Raw genomic sequence first — 19,945 nt, 5'->3', positions numbered from 1 at the left:
ATAAATTATGTGTGCAGGCAGATAATTAGATAATTCTATAAATTAACAATATTTTTTAAATTTTACTTCTAAAGTATCTATAGGTACTTACAAGAAAATTCAATTAATAATAAATATATTAAAAACAATAAATAACATGACAAAGCATACTCTATATAAATAACAAGAATTATTATATATAATAAATGCCTACTAGTTACAATTAGGTAGCCAGGTAGGTACATAATTCATAATTCGTATATTTTTTGTTAATTATAAAATTGAATTAGCTTCAATTAAATAATAATTAGTTTTATCTAGTTTAATTCAGCCAATAAAATTGTTTGTGCATTAGGTAAGTATTTTAAATTGTGGCAATTGTTAAAAAGCAAACCACCTACAAGCTATACAATAATGACTTTTCGTTTACATTAGAACAAAAAGTAAGGCTTCCTTCTTTAAAAAATTCATACAAAAAAAATTTTCAAATGATTTATAAACATCTAATAATGACCACAAAAATACCAAAAATGACTTTATAAGGACTTTACATTTTAAAAAATTTACGTTAAATACAATTAATTTACCATAAATCGTAATAACAATGTATTAAATTTTAATACACGCGTGCACCGTGTGCAAACTGCTATTACTACTTTTGCTCTCGATAACTCGATAACGATATAAAATTAATCGTTTTTCTTTATCTCGAGTTCATAAATAATATTTTTATCACGGTTAAAACAGGAACTGTGCAATACATTAGTGCAGTACATTGCGTACATTTTGCAATATAGCCATTGTGATTTAGCGCTTTGGTAGTCACGTTAGTAGTCTTTCATAGTCGTTTGTTCGTTTGTAGTAAAATAGAAAATAAGCATAAATTAAATGTTCTTTCACTTTCGGACAAAGTTCGTTGAATACAGTTAGTTAAAAAAGGTGACCGTAAAAAATGTAAAATCGCCTATGAATTCAATATTCTACCAAATACATTATCATCAATTATTAAACAGAAAGAGAAACTAATGAAGTTCAATTGTGGAAATATACAAAAAATGAGGATGAGTCTTTATTTGGATATTGATAAATGTTTGCTAAAATGGTTTTCTCTGTATCGAGATAAAAATATATCATTAAACTAGAAAATCTAGAAAATTTTAATAAAACTCGATATCCCGAAGTTTTCGATATTTCGAACTTTTTCTTGAGATTCGACATAACGAGAATCTACTGTATTTACTAATTGTAATAATTTGACTAAATAATAAATCTATATAAGTATAAAAATATATTATTTACTGACTATTATGTATACATTATATACATAATGAACTAGTAATAATATTGTATGATTATATTCTTACTTAGAAAATAATATTATATGTATATTTAAAATAAAACGTTATTTTATGGTTTTATTAATAATAAGATTTTCGTAATTTAGATATAATAATATAGGTAATATTATTATTTTTTCGGTGCTGCAATAATATAAAAAATGTAATGTGAAAATAATATTGCTATATTATTATTATGATATTTAAAAAGTAATGTATTAATTATAGTTTAGTATTATTATTGTTACATTTTTGCTATCTTGGAGAATAAAACACAATTCGAGTTGTCAAGTTTTTCAAGTTATCGCGACTCGACTATATATCATATATACGTTATTTCGATTTATAAGTACCTAAAAAATATATTATATATATACATATATATACATATATTTCTTATGATGGTTCCTAATTAGTTAATATTGTACATTAGATTATATTTATTATCAATTCAATACTAATGGACAAAGTTAGTGGAGTTGGTGTAGTCAAGAAATCTAATCGGGTTCGTAGAGTATTTTGTCCTATTTGGAAAAGACCATATCATAAGAATTGCAACTGTTTGGCTGACGAAAATGAAATCGACGACATTGGTATGGATACTAAAATTAACAGTATTTTCAATCGTGTTAAATTTCACATTGTCAATTTTTTCAGTTACAGAATTTGAACATCTTCCGACTTCGACGAAACAATTTCCAAAAATCAAGCGTAAACGAGGACGACCAAAAAAAAAAATTGTAAAAAATTTGTATAAAAATGATCATAATAATAAACATATAAGAATGTGTAATAATGATTTGTTTAATTTACAGGAAATAGTTGAAATCAATAATCAGCCGATCACAAGTAATTCCAACCAAAACATGGTTCCAAAAAAAAAATGGCGGTTAGCATACCTCAATAATGGTAATAAATCAATTAATTCTTAAAATATTTAAACCATTATTGAAATTTAATTTGAACGGTAGACCAGATTTTATTAAAACCGAAAGTTCTGTACATGGTGAATCAAGTAAGATCAAGTGATTCAAGCTTATTTCGCAATAATTTTTATTTAAAATCAAAAATGGTTTTAATATGGGGAATAGCTATTTTTTTTTCATATTAGACTAACTGGTTCTTCACGAAATGCGATTTGGTAAAAAAATGTATTTTCATCTAATTTAAAGTTATGAAGCACGTCAAAAATTAAATTTCAAGGAAAGTATTCCCACAGTTGAAAATGTTAATATAAAAACAGAACCTGATACAATTTTGGATTACAATTTGCAATCCATAAATAGTGGTATACTTATTCAGGCAAAATAGTTTATTTCATGACACTAATTTAATGTTGTTATTTTACTGTAGTGCTGATTGATAATTTTAATGGAGAGTTTACTACATTTATACCTGAGGAACAATTAATATGTGACAATGAAACTGTTTTTGTTGATTCTAAGAACACCTCTGTTCATGAAAAATCAAGTAGGTGCATTTCATCCAAATTCTACATTTGTTATGAAATAACCAGTGTTGAGCATTATCTAGATAAATAATTAATTAACTTTTATCTTAGATAGATAATAAACAAAATTAGTTATCTGATGAATTATCTTAGATGAATTCTTGAATTATCCATATTTTATTATGTATTTATTAGTTATTCATCTAGATAAATGAATACGAATAATATTTGTTCAAAAAATTCAAAAAATTGAACTCGAAAGTTAAAAACTAATAAAAATTTAAAATTAATAAAAACTTTATTAGTATAATTTATTTATTAAATTAATAATTAACTACTATTATTTTAAAAGTTATGTTACTGCAATGTATGTTTGGTTATATTATTTCAATTGTGCCTATAAGAATTTTTTTATGAACTGTTTACATATTTAATAAAGACTATTTAATTTATAATTTTTAGTGACTCTTACAATAAGTATTTGATTCTTAAAAAATATAATTAAATATTACAGATAATGGTTAAATTAACTTTTTAATATTTTAACCATAAATATTACTCCATAATAAGTATTATATAAATTGCTATGAATTGTTTTATAAAATTATAATAAACGTACCAACAAAAAATGTATTTTTTTTTTTTTAATGAAGTACTTATTATTTATTACTTATTTTTTGTACATAAATGTACATACTATAAATATTTGTTGTTAATTATTTATATTATACCTATTAGATCAAAGATAATTTAATTTTAATTTAATTTAGTTTTTAAGTACAATTTTATATAAAAAAAAAAAGTGTAAAGTAATTAATAAAATAAAATAAAAATTTATCTTTTTTTAAATAGATAAATAGACTTTTATCTTTTATCTTTATCTAAATAATTTAAATTTGAACTAACATTTATCTTCATCTAGATAAATTTTTAGTAATCTTTGCTCAACACTGGAAATAATTGACATCATAACTTTAGTGTGTAATATTGCACAACAATATTAATAAAAGAATAACTTTTTTGTAATTTTTACATCGATATTAGAGAAAGAGAATAGATGATAGTTTAAAAAATGCATTAAATAAAATATAACGCACTTAACATCATTTACAATTTGATACTTAAGAATGCTCCCATAAGGTCGTTTAATAAATAATTTACATTTCTTCTATGATAGTTTAACCAGATTTTTTTGTAACTATATTTTTGTGTTTATCTTATAAAAATTTAAATGCATATTTTTGCATATTCTGGTAAATAAAATGCATATTTTACATTTTTTTATTGCATACAAATTCTAATAAATAAAAATTGTAAAATAATAAATAAAAAATAGTCCTGGTTATCAGTGGCATATTTAATATATATGCGCCCCGGGGCAAAATAATTTTTCCGCCCTTGCTTCTTACAAAAAATATAAATAAATTCAAAGTCAAGCAATAAAAAAATTAATTTTATGAAAAAAATTATAAATCTGTTGTTATGCAATATTCTATTAGATAATTTTAAAGTAATACATATCCTAACCATAACATAATCTAAAATAATTTTAGATTATCTATTTTTATTCAAAGTGAATATTCCTTTCTTAAAAAAATATACATATATATTAAATATAGAAAACGGAATCAACACTTATTATATACATAATGATTAACAATACATGGTTTTTTATTATATTAAATATATTATATTTATTATTAACTATATATAATAAAATAATCAATAGCAAAAGTTTCAATAATATCATTAAAATTAATAATTTTTTATTAAATCAGCTTCAATGTTGAGGATTGCTAATAAATTAAGAAGATGTCCTTCCTTTGTTGATCTTAAATAAGTTTTGACCCTTTTTAATGCAGAATATGATTTTTCTGTTGAAAAATTACTTGAAGGTGTACATAGTAGCATCCTTAGAGCCAGGGACGGATCTTGATTATTTTGATAGGGAGGCATATATAAATTGTATAATGATTCTTTAATCATAATTAATAATACATACTTTTATTTTTAAACAAAATTGGTAATATATTTAATATAGTTTGATAACATAACATCACACACCAAAGTAATAATTTATACCTATAGGCAAGTTATTATTCATATACTTAGTCATTAATAAATAAAAATATCTTTATAAATTCTCATACTTTATAGCCTTATAGGTCGAATTGAAGTCGAAGTCTTCGTTTTTTTAGCAAACATATTGATCCAGTTTAAATTTAAATAATTATTATACTAGTAGGTAGTATTATTCTTATATATTGTATTTTTCATTTAAACGGTACCTACTCGTAGTAACGTAAAAAAAAATTATCGATAGAAAATTTACTGGGTGGGCACGTGCCCTTATGCCCCTCCCCTGAATCCGCTACTGCTTAAAGCAATATCAATATAAAAATATGCTTCAACTAAAATATTCTGTTTTACAAATACCAACATACATTGAACACTTTTAGGTATAATTCCTTTCCTTTTGTAAATGTGCCCTAAAGGGAATATCGCGTTCTGTATATCCGAACCTTTATTATAAACATTGAATGAAAATATTATATCTTATCAAATAATAAATGTAATGTACCTATTTTGCTATTTCAGTATTACCTAGGGTGACTAGGTGTAATATAATTTTTTATTTTCTTATTAAATGCTCAACAATATTTTTTAAAATACTTAACAATACCGAAAAAAGTGTGAAAATGAAAAAATCACGAACACATCAATGATAAAAGTTAGTATATTTTGCCACTCCCAAAAATTTGCCGCTTAGGGCGTTTGCTTCTTTCGCCCCTCCCTCCTTAAATTCGCCGCTGTTGGTTATTAGCATTATAATAATCTCCCTGTTAAATTTCAATCAGTATTTTTAGTCACATACTAATAGTCAAATTTTAATTTAGTTAAAAACAAATTAATACAAGTTATTATTATTTAAGGTAGTAGTTATATTTTTAACTTTCACTCAAGCTATAAGTATGTTATAATGAATTATATTAAGTAAATTACAACTAGGTACTATGAATTATACGTATTATTACCTATATTATGATACAATTTTATTTTAGAAATGTATTTAATTATTTTTATTATCAATGTACAGCAATAACTATACAATAAAATTTATTTACATTTTTATAAATATTTGATTTTATACACAAACAAAAAAATGATTAAAAGTAGTAGAACTAAACGAAAGATATTACAAGAAGAGATTGTATGAGATGAATTGTTTAATGAAGATTGTTATGTCTAAAATGCAATTTCTCTACATCAACTGATATTGAATTTACAGAAAGCATAAATTCTGATACCAAATTTTTTTTTTATTCAATCCCCTCATATATTAGAAATTAATGTTAACAATTCTTAAACATTTTGTTACCTAACAATTTTGAACCTTTTAGAAATCCTGACTTCACTACTGATGCAATATATTTATTGTTAAGATGAGTAAAAATAAAAAAAATTAATATTTAATCATTTTTGTTTCTAGATACTATTGATATTGAACAAAAGTTTATATGACCGATAGCATAGGAGCAACTGTACAAATGTATAAAATATTTGATGATAACATACTGATGTTATTTTCATAAATAGGGGAAAAATAAAAACATTATTAATATTAAAATTCAATAATGTTATTTTTGGTAAATATTTTAGTATATATATTATTATTTTATTATAAATTTAAAACTAATTAATATTTAACTTCACCAATGAATCTCAGTATGAAGTATAATTTTTAATAAATTGTAACCTATCTAATATAGTAGCTGGGTATATATATACATTTGTAAATCTTGTTCATCATTAAACTAAAAATATTCTATAATTTGTCTAACCAATGTACATCATTTTTATTCTTTATAGATACTGTTAAACAAATCATTATTTTTCAAAATGTTTCTTAATAACAAATCATTGATCCAATAAAATTATATTTGGCACAAGCAAAAGTCCAGCTTGAAAAGAAAAAACAATAAAATAAAAAAATTAATTTATATTAAATCTAAATTATCATATTGTACAAATATATAATATTTCCTGTGTATGAAAGTTTATAAGTTATAAGTAAATTTATTTTTCCTGTTTAATAATTCACTACTTGTAAGGTTCCTACATTAATAATTAATCATATTTTTATGTAAGTATCTATATCTTAATTATATATGTATAAAATTTGTAATTTTTAGTATTTTACCTTATACTAATTAAGAATATCATTGATTATAATTTATAAATATTATTAATATTTATGTTTTTCTTATATTAATACACCAGTGGCGTCATTTTAGTTTTCGGTAGAGGGGGGCAAACGTTTTGACCGGCCTATAAATGAGTAAAAAAAAAAACCGCTCGCTTCGCTCGCAACAAAATATCTACTTATATTTTTATCAAATTACCATTTCCACCTCATTTATTTTTAAATTTTTTATATTTATTGTTACAAACCTTTTTATTACTTAGGTAAATAACTCGATTTGCAAATAAAAAGTAGCAGATATTTTATAAAAATAATTACAAGTACAAATTAAAACTCTGTAAAATATAAACTTTTCATCGATTAACAAAAATATGGGTATAAATCTACTCTACCGGACACCCTTTTTTTCAATTTTTTTTTTTTATAAATACATGGTTTTTTATGCTGAATTCAAAACTGTTTGAAAAAAATCCCGTAAACTTACCATTCAAAAGTTATGGAAGTTCAAAGTTGCAGTGATTACGCGTGTATGGCAATTCAAAGTTGTCAATATTATAAATATAATTTATAATATTAAGCCAGTCCCCCCTCTTTTGGTCAATTCCAGACGTGAGCCCCCCTCATAAAAATAATTTTAATATTCATATTTAGAGTAACAATAAATTATAAACAAATAAAAAATATAGGCTAATATTAATATTCACATGTCAAATTTATTTTAAAATAAAATTTATTTTTTATAAAAGGTTTTAATCTATCGGTCAATTTTAATGTGACGGGTGGGCTTATTTTTTTTTCATTACAAAAGTTTGGTGAAACGAGTAGAGATATTAAATATCTCTGCTCGTTATTAAATTTTGATAAAGCTACTCTCAATTCTTTACTGATATTTAGTCTCCCACGCAAAAAAATTCTACCTCCTTAAATTATTAAGTTTCATGCTATCAGATGCTAATACAGTTAAACATATTACACACTGAGGCCGTTCTTCACCATTTATAAAAGTCTTAGTAAATCCGAGAGGTAAATTTTATTACTGCTATTTGATGTTGAAGACGGAAGAAGTAATTAAATATATGAGGGAATATTTTTATACTTATTCTAAACCGAAACGTCTCATTTCTAATCGTAGCACTAACTGCGTTTACTTCGAACGATTTCAAAACATTTCTGTCCTGCTAGTCTGTCGAACAAATATTAATTGCGACCGGTACAACCAGGGTAAACGGGAAGGTGGAAGTAGTAAATCGTTCGATAACACCGACGATAGCGAAAATCGTGGAACATTCCGATAAGTGGAACAAGGTATAATTCTAAATAGAGTTTGTAATACTGTACATAAAACGACGGAATAAACGCCCAATAAGTTATTATTTGGAATTGGACAAGGGTAGATAAAATAACTTATAAAGTACGATGTGCATTAGATGTAAAGACTAAAGGTGCGATTCCTTAGAGCGCGACCGATGCGGCTGACGCAACGCGGCTCTTTTTTTGGCCGCATATTACTGGTTTTTACGTTTTTAAATAGAATAGTAATTAGTAGAAAAGAACTTAAAGAAAAGTCGAGTAATTGGTTAGAATGGAAAATTGGAGTTGTAAACCAACCTTCGGGTTGATAAAAAAAAAAAATTATAACAATATAAAACAATATATTGACAATTAAAACATGTTACAATATAGGTAAATTACAAATAATTTAATATTTTTAATATAAACAATTAAAAATAAATACATATTATAAATTATAAACATGATTATCTTTCTAATTAATTTATAAATTATTTAAAATATATAATTTTTTTATTTTTTTTTTTTTCTGATATTAAATTACTATTTAAAAATTTAATAGCAGCATGAATCCTAAACCTTATAAAATAATTAATTAAATAATCTTTATTTAACAGTGAACACGGATGTCGAAATACCACATTAATCATGCTTAGCTTTAACTTCATCCTACTTCATTTTCAATAGATAATTGTAGAAACCTATTTATAAAAATATTTTCTAATTCATTTATATAATTATAAAATTCATGTTGTGGCATCATTCAATTTCCAAACATTGATTTCTCTGAATATTCATATGCTTTGAAATAACAAAGTATAAAAGACTCATCCAATTTTTTTTATGATTTTGCATAATAAATACAAACTTCACAACTATGTTTTTGAATACATTTTTTCATTAAAAACCCACAAACGTACGAAAAAGCATTTTTCTCTGGCATCGATAAATTTCTATAATCTGGGGTATCTATTGTAAGTGTATTTTTTTAAATTTAAATGGATTTTTCTCTTGAAATATTATTTTTATGGTTTCGTCATTAAAAGTATTAGTATTTATTTTAGATAAAATTTCATCAAAGTCTACTATACAATTTGCTTTGTCCGAGTGAATAATATAATTAAGACAACAATTTTGTTTAAATGACTAGATGAATTGTATGAGAATTGGATTAAAATTATTTTCATTATGTTGGGTGCGAAACATGCCAAATACATTTTCCAGCCTATCTTGGTTGATTCGATTTGCATACAAAACATAACTCTTATCTGTATAAGTAACTTTTAGTGACTCTCACAATTGAAATAAACCAGAGATTGAAATTAACCAACCTCTAATAAATTTCATTTGGTTTATCACTTTAACATCTGTTTTTTTTTTAAATACTTGTAATGTTTTAAAAATGTTTTCCATCAATTTTAAATGGAAAATTTGGGTATCAGTATTTTTAAAAGATCTATTAAATTTTTTTAAGGCAGGTCATTTAGATGAATTAAATATGTCAAACAAATTATTCATATTTTAAATGAAGTTAATTGTAGGTAATGAAATTTCAGGTAAGTGGCTTGATGCTAAGAAAACTAGCATCCCAGCTGCGATACTCACTAAACACCTGTGCTGGTAAATATACACACATTTTTTCAAAAGGTCCAGGAACTATATGAGAATATGTTATTTTAGGAGCATTGCAAAGATTATTTTTACTATCTTGATTATAAAATAAAACCAAATGTTTTTTTTTCAATTAATGCATTATTGAACTAAAAATTATGTTGATATATAAATATTTCTTAACTAAAGTTAACATTTGTTCAACAGTATTTACTTGTACTAATTGTTGAGTTATGGCATTAATTTGTTTTTTCAAATCTTTAATTTCTTCATTTTTGGACTGAAGTTTGTTTTGTAGTTTCATTTTTCTTGATGTTTTGCTAGTGAGATGAAGTGGAGTTTGGCAGGATGAATCACTAGTAGATACTTGCTGGTTAATAGAAATGGAAGAACAACTAGACACATCACTGACATTTATACATGCATTATCACTGTAAAATAATGAATGTGAGTGACTGGAACATGAAGCCATTGCAACATGAGTCTCAAATTCTCGCATTTCCTTTTCTTCTTCCAGTTTCTTTTCTTTTTCTTTCTCAGATAATATTTCCGTTATAAATTTTAATTTTATTTTTATATTAAAGTAGTTCATTAATTTGCATTGGATTATCAGATATATTGAAAAAAATCATAACATTTGTTAATGGTAAAATACATTTTATTTAATTAAATTAAATTAAAATTCATTATTGTATTAAATTATAATAAACAAATTAAAATTTTACAATTGCACAGTTTAAAAAACTTACTTTACAAAAAAAAAATAATATATAATAATTAAATTAATGTAAATAAACTTAAGTAAAAATCTGTAATTCACTGGATAACCCTAGAGCTCTGGGCTCTGGGTGGGTAATTATCAATAGATAATTTGTTGAGAAGAATTTTGGTAGATGAACTATCCATATGCATCTCTCAGCCGTGTAGCTACAATAAAAGCAAAATTAGAATAGTTTTCATTTAGTTCTAAAAATATTTTTATTAAACAAAATCTTACCACTAAATATTGTTGGCACATCATTCATTGTAAGACGGTTCCTACTACTTGGATTTAAAAACATATTGTTTTCAAAATGAACACCACACACTCTGTAATTTTTGTATAAAATAGCAAGATCTTTTTTTAGTAAATGTACAGTATGACATTTTTCCATCCATTGTTTATACCTATTATAAATTAATAATGTATTAAATTGTAATGTATACACATGAAAATTATAAAACAAATTTAATCACTCACCTCAATTGGTCGCTTGGAATTCTGAAATAGTTGAAGTATATGTTTTTCGTTTGTGACATTTTATTGTTGGAAAATTTGACTGCACAGATAGTTATTTTTAAAATATCAAATTTTGTATAATTTTATGAAACAAATCTGTTATTATAAATACTATAACAAAAATACTTTTTTACGAAATATAAGACTACCTTAATCAGAAATTTAAAAACAAACGAAACACCAAGAGCCAAACACGTGAAAATCAAAAGTCATAGCTTATAACAAAATGTTTGTTTACAAATATTGTTTGGGTATCACTATCAGGTGAGCCATCAGTATATGAGTTTCAAATATTTTTAGTCCGTTGAAATGGTCACATTAATTCTGGAAACGACATTATCAAACTATTTTTCGTTTACATCTAAGTGCACTATCTGTTTTCATATAATCTGTGGCGTAAGCAAATCCCCACCATGTGGCTAATCGGTTTGTGTACTATACAAATTGTAACATTGTATCGAATACAGCGCACAGTGATCCGAAGCGTCATTTTACGCGACCAAAACTCAATATTTTAGACTTATATTTTAATGTATTTTTATAATGAAATAATTATCTGCACATTAAAAGGAATATTAATACAGAGTTACAACCGTCCAAGTGCAAATTTAAGTGTACAGTATAGTTTTTTAGTAAATATTTTTATTACTTTCATACATATCTCATCGAATTATAGCGTATATTTAAAAAATATTTTGATGTAGTATTCGTATTTTTTTTTTTATTTTCAATATTTTTAATATAAAATGTTAGTACCCCTGACTAATATAAAAGTTCAAAGTTTTTTTTTTTTTTAATTATAATTTTTTAATTTAATATAAAAGAAAAAGAACATTGATTTTTAACGGTTTTTTCAATTTCTAAAGAGTGCCACTTAAAATTATGCAAATTTTTTGTTTTTAGAACAATTAGTAATTATAGAGAAAGTTGTCAGCTTTTTAGAAATGTTCACTAGATTTTGCGCCTGTAAATTATCTTAGCGTAAAAAAGTCATTTGTATCAAAAAATATGGATTATCAAAAAAACTAATATTCTTACAATTTAAACAACTTCACATTTATATTGTTATAATTTGTGATTTGCAAATCTTATAAGAATTGTGTATAATATAGGTTACGTATACATATTCTGGTAAATCTGAGTTTTAGTTATTAGGAGGTATTATTGCCACATGTGTGCAATCAATACAGCCCACTACCCCAGGAAATGAAGTTTTTAATGAAATCTATAATCGAAAAACAAAAAATGTCTGTGTATTAAGAGGAATTAAGAGCTATGAATGAAAATGAAGGTAAATGAAAATATAAGTTATAAAAAATTAACTAATCTGTATATTTTTTTATCCATTTCTGATCTGAATAATTTCCTGCATATTATTTGGAAATTTAATCCATTTGTTAAGAATTTCCGGTTGATTTAGAATATCAACCGCACAATTAATAGCTCGAGAAACAGTTGACTGAGACACAGCAACATATCTATCATTACCAATTGGTGTCTGATAGCATCCAGTTGCAAAAAAATTCAATGCTTAAAATACCTGAGACAGTTTTAGTTTTAGTTTGTGACTTATCACGTACCTACTGTTAGTTTTGAAAATAATTAATCTAAAAAGTAAATAATTATGAATTATACCTTTGTTGATATTTTGATAGATGAAGACCTTCTTGTTGGTTCTACGTATGGTGTAACTATGACTATTAATTTACGTACTAATTCTTTAGTAAGTCTATAAATTTTTAAAAATAATCGATCACTTTGTGTAAATGGATCATATTTAATGGAAAAATGTCTTGAATTATTCATAGCAATTTCATGTGTTACGTGCCACCGGCTCGATTTCAAGTGTTGCGAGTCGAAGATGTGTTTAATTTAAATATACATGAGACTTTTAATACATTAATACATTTATTTTAATACTCAAAGTGTTTAACAAAACAGGATATATATATTATATATATAACAGGAATATATATTAATCTTTTAAAATATATATTGTTATTATTGGTTTATGGCCAACCTATTAAATGTAGGTGTTTCTAAGAATATATATTAATCTTATAATATTTTAAATTAATATATAGTCTATGATCAAATATGGGTGTGTAACACCTGTGATATTGTGTTACGCACAATTCTATTTATACATGTTTTTGTGGTAGCCCATAACACCTCCCCACTAAAAAAAAAGGTTTCGGTCTGCAAGACAGAAATCTTTTACAATATTCAAACTTAAGTTTCACAATCTTTGATTAGCATAATATTTTACATATACATATGTTTTTTACATTGAACATTTTTTTTTTTTTTTTTTTTTTAACACTTTGAATAGTTTTCTTTTACATAATTTCCTTAATTCTAAACTGAATACAATTTAATTATCATTTTTGGTTAGTTAATTACATTTTACAATTTATTATCAAACATTCAAAACTTTTACAATATAATTTACTTAAATTACTAATGTTAGTATTACCCATTTACCAAATATAATTTATATTATTATTATTATCATATTACCACTGAAATATTTTATGATTTAAATTTAATTTTCATTTAATTTTTATTGAATTATTATTTCAGCTACAGAATATTATTGCGATTAACTATTTAATATTTTATCGTTGTAATTGTAGAAATCAAATTGTTTTTACCCAGGACATCCAACTATTTCATAATTATTCGTTTCCCAAGTAATGGTGTACAATTTGGTTATCTTCAAATCAAAATCAATTAATTTTACTATCATCGTATCAAGTGATTATTACTTATGTGTGGATAAACTCCCTCTTCTTCTACCTCTAATTCATTTCTTTCCTCTATATTTCCTAACTCGTAATCCTCTAAATTTCTTTTTGATAACTTATATATTTTAGGTTCCTCTATATTTTGTTTACTTTTATAACATTTTATTTTATACTTTATCGTTACATATACAATTATTATTAAAACCATTGATAATACTCCCAATATTAAAGTTACATATATTAAATTTGAATGTATTTCTTTATGCTGTTCATTTCTTTGTCTTTCCTCCTCCTTACTTATTAATTCCTCTAAGTTGTCCACCGAATGTGATAATTCACCTAAATGATTTAATTTCATTCCTATTGTATTATTAATACTTTTTAATTTTGCAAAATGTAATTTTTTAGGGAATTTAGTTGTTAACATGCTCATATTTGTAACTGGTACGAAGTTTATGTATTTTTTATTTGTTATTTCTTGTGTAGCTGTTAATATTACATTCTCAGCTGATACCTCACATGTTGTGTCATTTATTTTTATTATTCCTGTATCTTTTATCCTGATAATTGTTGCTTCTTCTAGATTTGCACAATTTATTGTTAATGTATCATTTGTTGTTGCGAATAACCATTCATTTCTGAAACGTAATTTATGATAAATGTTTCTATTTAAATTAATTGCATGTGGTTCACATTCATCAGGTACTTTTTCTGGCTAGTGAAATAATTCAACTTCACACTGTTTAGTTGCTTTATTATCCCTTATTGGTTGATATATATTACATATTCTAAAGATATTTGTTTCTGTACATGTTCTGATTTGTTCTGACGTGAATGTTGTAAACTGTCTTCTGTCCTTAGTTATAGCAATAAAAGGTTGTTCCGGTTTTAATATATAAGTTACATTTCCCATCATTGGTACTGGTATCGCATTGTACATAGTTAATTCTATTTCTGTAACTAGTGGTATTTTAATTACGAACAATAATTTGTCTTGAGTGTATATAGTGGTAATCTTAATTATTTTTCTTAGTTCATATAGTTCATTTGGAATTGTCCCCATAGGTAAGTGCATTTTAGTTCTCAAACGATGTGCTATATCATTTAATGTTTCTGATAAGTCCTTTGGTGTTAATAAACTTGTATGTATTACAACTGTTCTTGCGGCGGTAATTATTTTATTTAACATTAATGTTTCGTACGCATATTGATTTATAAGTGCCAAATGTAGATTTTGCACACTATTGAATAATAATAAATCCAATACATCATTTGTCGCATTTGTCAAACTGTTCATTATTTTTACGAGTTCTTGTTGTTTTCCTCTTAATTCCTCATGTAATTGTTGCGTTTCTTCTATACTTGCTCCTATACGTTGCATTGCTGTTTTTACTAAAGTTGTTTGTTTCTTCATTAAATGTAAAACATTTCCACTATTCTTCTGTTGTTCAATTAGCGCCCTATTTACTTTTTTAGTACATTCATCATCTTCCATTTTACGAATTTGTGAAGCTATTTCCTCTTGTTGCGAATGAGGTAATCTATATGGTCGTTTATATATAGGCGGTTGGTTATCTTTTAATTTTATTTCGTGTTTAGCGGCATTAGTGGAAGTTAATTTATCTCCCTCTAAATGAAATATTTCAGAATATTGTTCACATAATTCAAATATAGATTGTCTTTCTTCAATATTCATATGTTCGCTTCTAATTAAATTCTTTATCTGTTCTATTCGGTTAGGTGAGTCATTTGTTTTTATCGTATTAATTTTGAATAGATTGTAATCTGAAGATTCGTCATATAATATTTTATTTATATCATTTAATTTAATCTTTTGCGTACATTCCGATATATTTAATATGCTAACTATTATTTTACCGTTTTTTACTTTTCCTATCACATTACTACAATACACGTCTTTAATTATTTCTTGTTTTTGTATAATTATATTTTTATCTTCGACCTTGGGTTCAGCTATCGGTAATTCTACAATAGTCTCGGTTCTCGGATTTAATGAAAAATATTCTTCATCATTTTTTAACATATTACATTTATTTTCGTTATTAATTATAATTGTATTATTACTTATATCGATTACAGCTTTATTATTGGTTAAGAAAGGTTGTCCTAATATACCGTCTTTTAAAATTGGAAAATCATTTTTGACAAGATTAAATTTTACATTTATTTTTTCATTATTAATTTCAATTGTTATATTAACTGTTCCAATAGTTTCTATTAATTTTTCATTTATTCCTCTTATTTTAATTTTATTATTTTCGTCTACCATTACTTCTCCTATCAATTTGTTAATTTTTATTACATTTATTTCGCTACCTGTATCTATTAATAATTCCAAATGTTTAGTTTTACTAAAATCTGAATTACATTTTATATGATTTTCTTTTAATTTTGTTGTGATGTGGAAGCATCTGCGGTAGTTATTTGACTTATCGAACGTGTACCGCTGACCATATTCGATATTTGCGCGTTTCCCGAATTATTATTATTTCCGTTGTTTCGATTATTTCGATCATCATAACGTTTTTTATAACATTCGTTTAAGTTATGCCTGTTTTTGTTACAATATTCGCATGCAATAAATCTTACGTTATAATTAGTTGAAGGTCTCGTAAAGTTATTCTGATTAGGTCTCGCGTAGTTATTCTGATTAGGCGGTCGATTATTATTCCCGTAATTCTGTGAATTATTCCTACATTGACTTGCATAATGATTACCATTACAATTATAGCATTTTATCTTTTTGTTATTTTGACTATTATTAGGTAATCTCGAATTATTGAAATTTCTATTATTATTATATTTTTGTTGAAACGAATTATTTTGCTGAAAATTACGTGATTGATTAAAATTTTGTTTATAAGATCTGTCATAATTATTTTGATTATTAAAATTTTTATTTCTATTTATATTGTTAAGAGCTTCTCTATCGGAATTAAATTCTAATTCTTCAGATTTCGCTATTTGTTTAGCTTGTTCTAACGTTGTTGGATTTCACGATTTTACTATAGTACGAATTGGTTCTTTTAATCCTTTCATATAAATTGCTAATGTTTGATCTTTTAATGTTTCATGAATTACCCTAGCATCGTCTTTATTTTTATTTAATGTATTCATATCACTTAATTTATAATATAATTTTTCTACCCGATCACTATATGTATTTATGTCCTCATTAAATCTCATTTTGGCGGAATTTAATTCTAATTGCAAAGATGAAATTGAATGTTGTACCTCAAATGCATCAGTTAAATATTTTTTTATATATGGCCACCTACTAGTATCTTTATATTTTATGGCTTCCAAAGCTTTACCACTTAATCTAGTTGTTATGTATTTTATTACAATTGGTATATTTTTATCCTCTACAGACTCTAACGCTAGTTCACATGCCTGTATAAATTGATATACGTCATCCTCTCCTGTACATTTTGGTATTAATTTTACTTCTTCCTCTAACCTAATTATTACACTTGTGTTACTCATTTTTTCCTTTGGTTTTCTCTCAAATTTTAATTCTTTATGCTCAATGTCTAACTGACTTCTTGTTCCTATACGTATTAATTCTTTTTCACTTTTTTTTTTTTTCTGGGATAATTTTTTCTTTTTCTGGGATACCTTCTATAAACGTTTTATTCAATTCTTCGTCACTATACTTTTCTTCAATTTTATTCACTGGAGTAGCTAATTCCAATGGAGATGAGCCTAATGTGTCACGGTTACTCATAAATAATTCTCAATAATAAATCTCAATAATAATTCTCATAATATACTTCAATAATAATTTTCAATAATAACTTCAATAATATTCTCAATAATAACTCAATAATAATCCCAATAATAATTCAATAATAATCTCAATAATAATCTCAATAAAAATTCTCAATATATATCCACAATAATAATTCTCAATAATTCACAATAATACTCAATAATAAATCCCAATAATTTTTCAATATAACTTCAATAATAAATCTCAATAAATCCCAATAATAATTCAATAGTACTCTCAATAATAATTCAATAATAAATCCCAATAAAATACTTCAATAATAATATTCATAATAATTCTTACAACAAGGCGGAGTTGGACGATCCAAAAGACATCGTTGACTGTTTCGCTTGAAATGTTGCACAATGGAGTGTATGTTCTTTCTTCGGAGTTGGAGAAAAAGTGATCAGTTTCTTCTCTCGGTGATTCGAAATGAATTGAACTGCCTCCGTGGAAAAATATTATATATTTTTATGAAAAAAATAATATAAATATTTTTCTTTTTGAAGAACCCTGTCCGCAGCGCCAATTGTTACGTGCCACCGGCTCGATTTCAAGTGTTGCGAGTCGAAGATGTGTTTAATTTAAATAGACATGAGACTTTTAATACATTAATACATTTATTTTAATACTCAAAGTGTTTAACAAAATTCTAATACAAAGTGACGTGGAGTAGCTTGTTGTTCCGTGACTAGAACTCATCTGAATTGTGGTCATTTTGATCCCTCTTTTATATGGATTGATTGACGTCATTGGTCTTGTTGTTTCGGCATAACTCCTTATTTAGCAATAGGCCACGTTCGTTTGACCTACTTTATCATTTTATAGATTACATCTTTTAATATATATTACTGGTCTTATTAAATGTAGGTGTTTCTAGGAATATATATTAATCTTTTAAAATATATATTGTTATTATTGGTTTATGGCCAACCTATTAAATGTAGGTGTTTCTAAGAATATATATTAATCTTATAATATTTTAAATTAATGATTATACATAGTCTATGATCAAATATAGGTGTGTAACACCTGTGATATTGTGTTACGCACAATTCTATTTATACATGTTTTTGTGGTAGCCCATAACACATGAATATTAATCAAATTAAGAACATATATATTCGCGAGGTCATAAAAGTTATCCATTGTATTATTTATAAGTAAAATTTATAATAAAATGTACAAATATTTAACGAAAACTATTTGATAAAAACGAAAAATGATTTGCAAAGTCGTGCGAAATTAATAAGTCGTAACCCACATACCATTCCGACATTTTGTCACACAACTTTTTCGTATCATATTGTTGTACATGAATTCAAGAATAGACAAAACTAAATTTCATGTGACAAACGTAATTTGTCGTACACGACATTGCGTTTACGAGATTCGAGAATCGACTCCCAGACCGCGAATCGTACCATCATCACGGTCGTGAGAAACGACAATTAAAACGATTATTCCTGTCAATTGTGTTTTGAGTATCTATTGTATTCATTCACGTAACTCGCGCAAGTACCCATGTTTATCACCATAATGATAAACACCGTTATACTATCGGACATCATGGCCATTTGATTTTCATCATATTATGTTGGATTGTGGGTTGTTCTACATCGGACGCGCTTCCCAATAAACTGGCTCCCTGAACAGAAATCACCAGTCTTGAACGTAACAGGTAAGATACGTTTCCGTTAATTTGAAAACCACACTTTGCTTTACTATTTTTACATAGCTTATAGGAAAGTATCACGAGGTATAGTGAGGTTAGGGAAAAACTCTGGACACAAAATTTATCGTGATATCGCTAAAACGCGCACCGAGTCCCCAGCAAGCAGCGGAGATATCGCACGCGAACGCGAGAAATTGGTCGTGACATACACAGTACAATAGGAAATACTATTATACATTCGTCCCGTATGCATATTAGCATTCTGAGGTCAGTCTCGGCACCGGTTATCATTTTAGCTTTCTGATTGATTGTTTGGTTTTGCCGTGCTTTTTAAAAACTGTTACCTATAACCTTGTTATTTAGTATTATGTGTTATTTATTATTTATGATACTATTATATAGAATGAGTATAAATAATCTTTAAAAGGGTTTTTTACTTTTGAATTTTTGTGGGTAGCTTTTTAAGTAAAATATTATAAGTCAAAAATCTTAAAATGTTTGTATTAATGGAATTTGATAATAATTCATTTTGTTCTAATATATTTTCCGAACAAGATATTTGTAACTGGATTAGTATTCA

General features: G+C 25.3%; 2 protein-coding genes and 1 pseudogene across 2 annotated transcripts; 1 reads left to right on the top strand and 2 right to left on the bottom strand.

Annotated features, from left to right (window-relative positions):
- The first annotated feature begins 764 nt into the window (after nucleotides 1-764).
- LOC112685603 lies at nucleotides 765-6,356 on the top strand. The gene is made up of 6 exons (XM_025557531.1): nucleotides 765-805; nucleotides 1,750-1,909; nucleotides 1,974-2,056; nucleotides 2,132-2,225; nucleotides 2,670-2,786; nucleotides 6,257-6,356. The coding sequence occupies exons 2-6, from the start codon at nucleotides 1,777-1,779 to the stop codon at nucleotides 6,286-6,288; spliced, it is 459 nt and encodes a 152-aa protein (XP_025413316.1). The 5' UTR covers nucleotides 765-805; nucleotides 1,750-1,776; the 3' UTR covers nucleotides 6,289-6,356.
- A 4,341-nt stretch (nucleotides 6,357-10,697) lies between these two features.
- LOC112685604 (52 kDa repressor of the inhibitor of the protein kinase-like) lies at nucleotides 10,698-11,197 on the bottom strand. Its single transcript, XM_025557532.1, has 3 exons — nucleotides 11,112-11,197; nucleotides 10,869-11,038; nucleotides 10,698-10,798 (listed from the first exon to the last, which is right to left on the bottom strand). Exons 1-3 carry the CDS (start codon nucleotides 11,168-11,170, stop codon nucleotides 10,770-10,772), a joined length of 258 nt encoding a protein of 85 aa, XP_025413317.1. The 5' UTR covers nucleotides 11,171-11,197; the 3' UTR covers nucleotides 10,698-10,769.
- A 292-nt stretch (nucleotides 11,198-11,489) lies between these two features.
- Nucleotides 11,490-18,839, bottom strand: LOC112685597 (annotated as a pseudogene).
- Nucleotides 18,840-19,945: the final 1,106 nt, after the last annotated feature.

The sequence above is a fragment of the Sipha flava genome, unplaced genomic scaffold (genome assembly GCF_003268045.1).
Source record: "Sipha flava isolate LNK unplaced genomic scaffold, YSA_version1 283_pilon_pilon, whole genome shotgun sequence".
NCBI lineage: Eukaryota > Metazoa > Arthropoda > Insecta > Hemiptera > Aphididae > Sipha > Sipha flava.
Note: the sequence above shows the minus strand (reverse complement) of the source record. Positions and strands in the feature narration are given on the sequence as shown.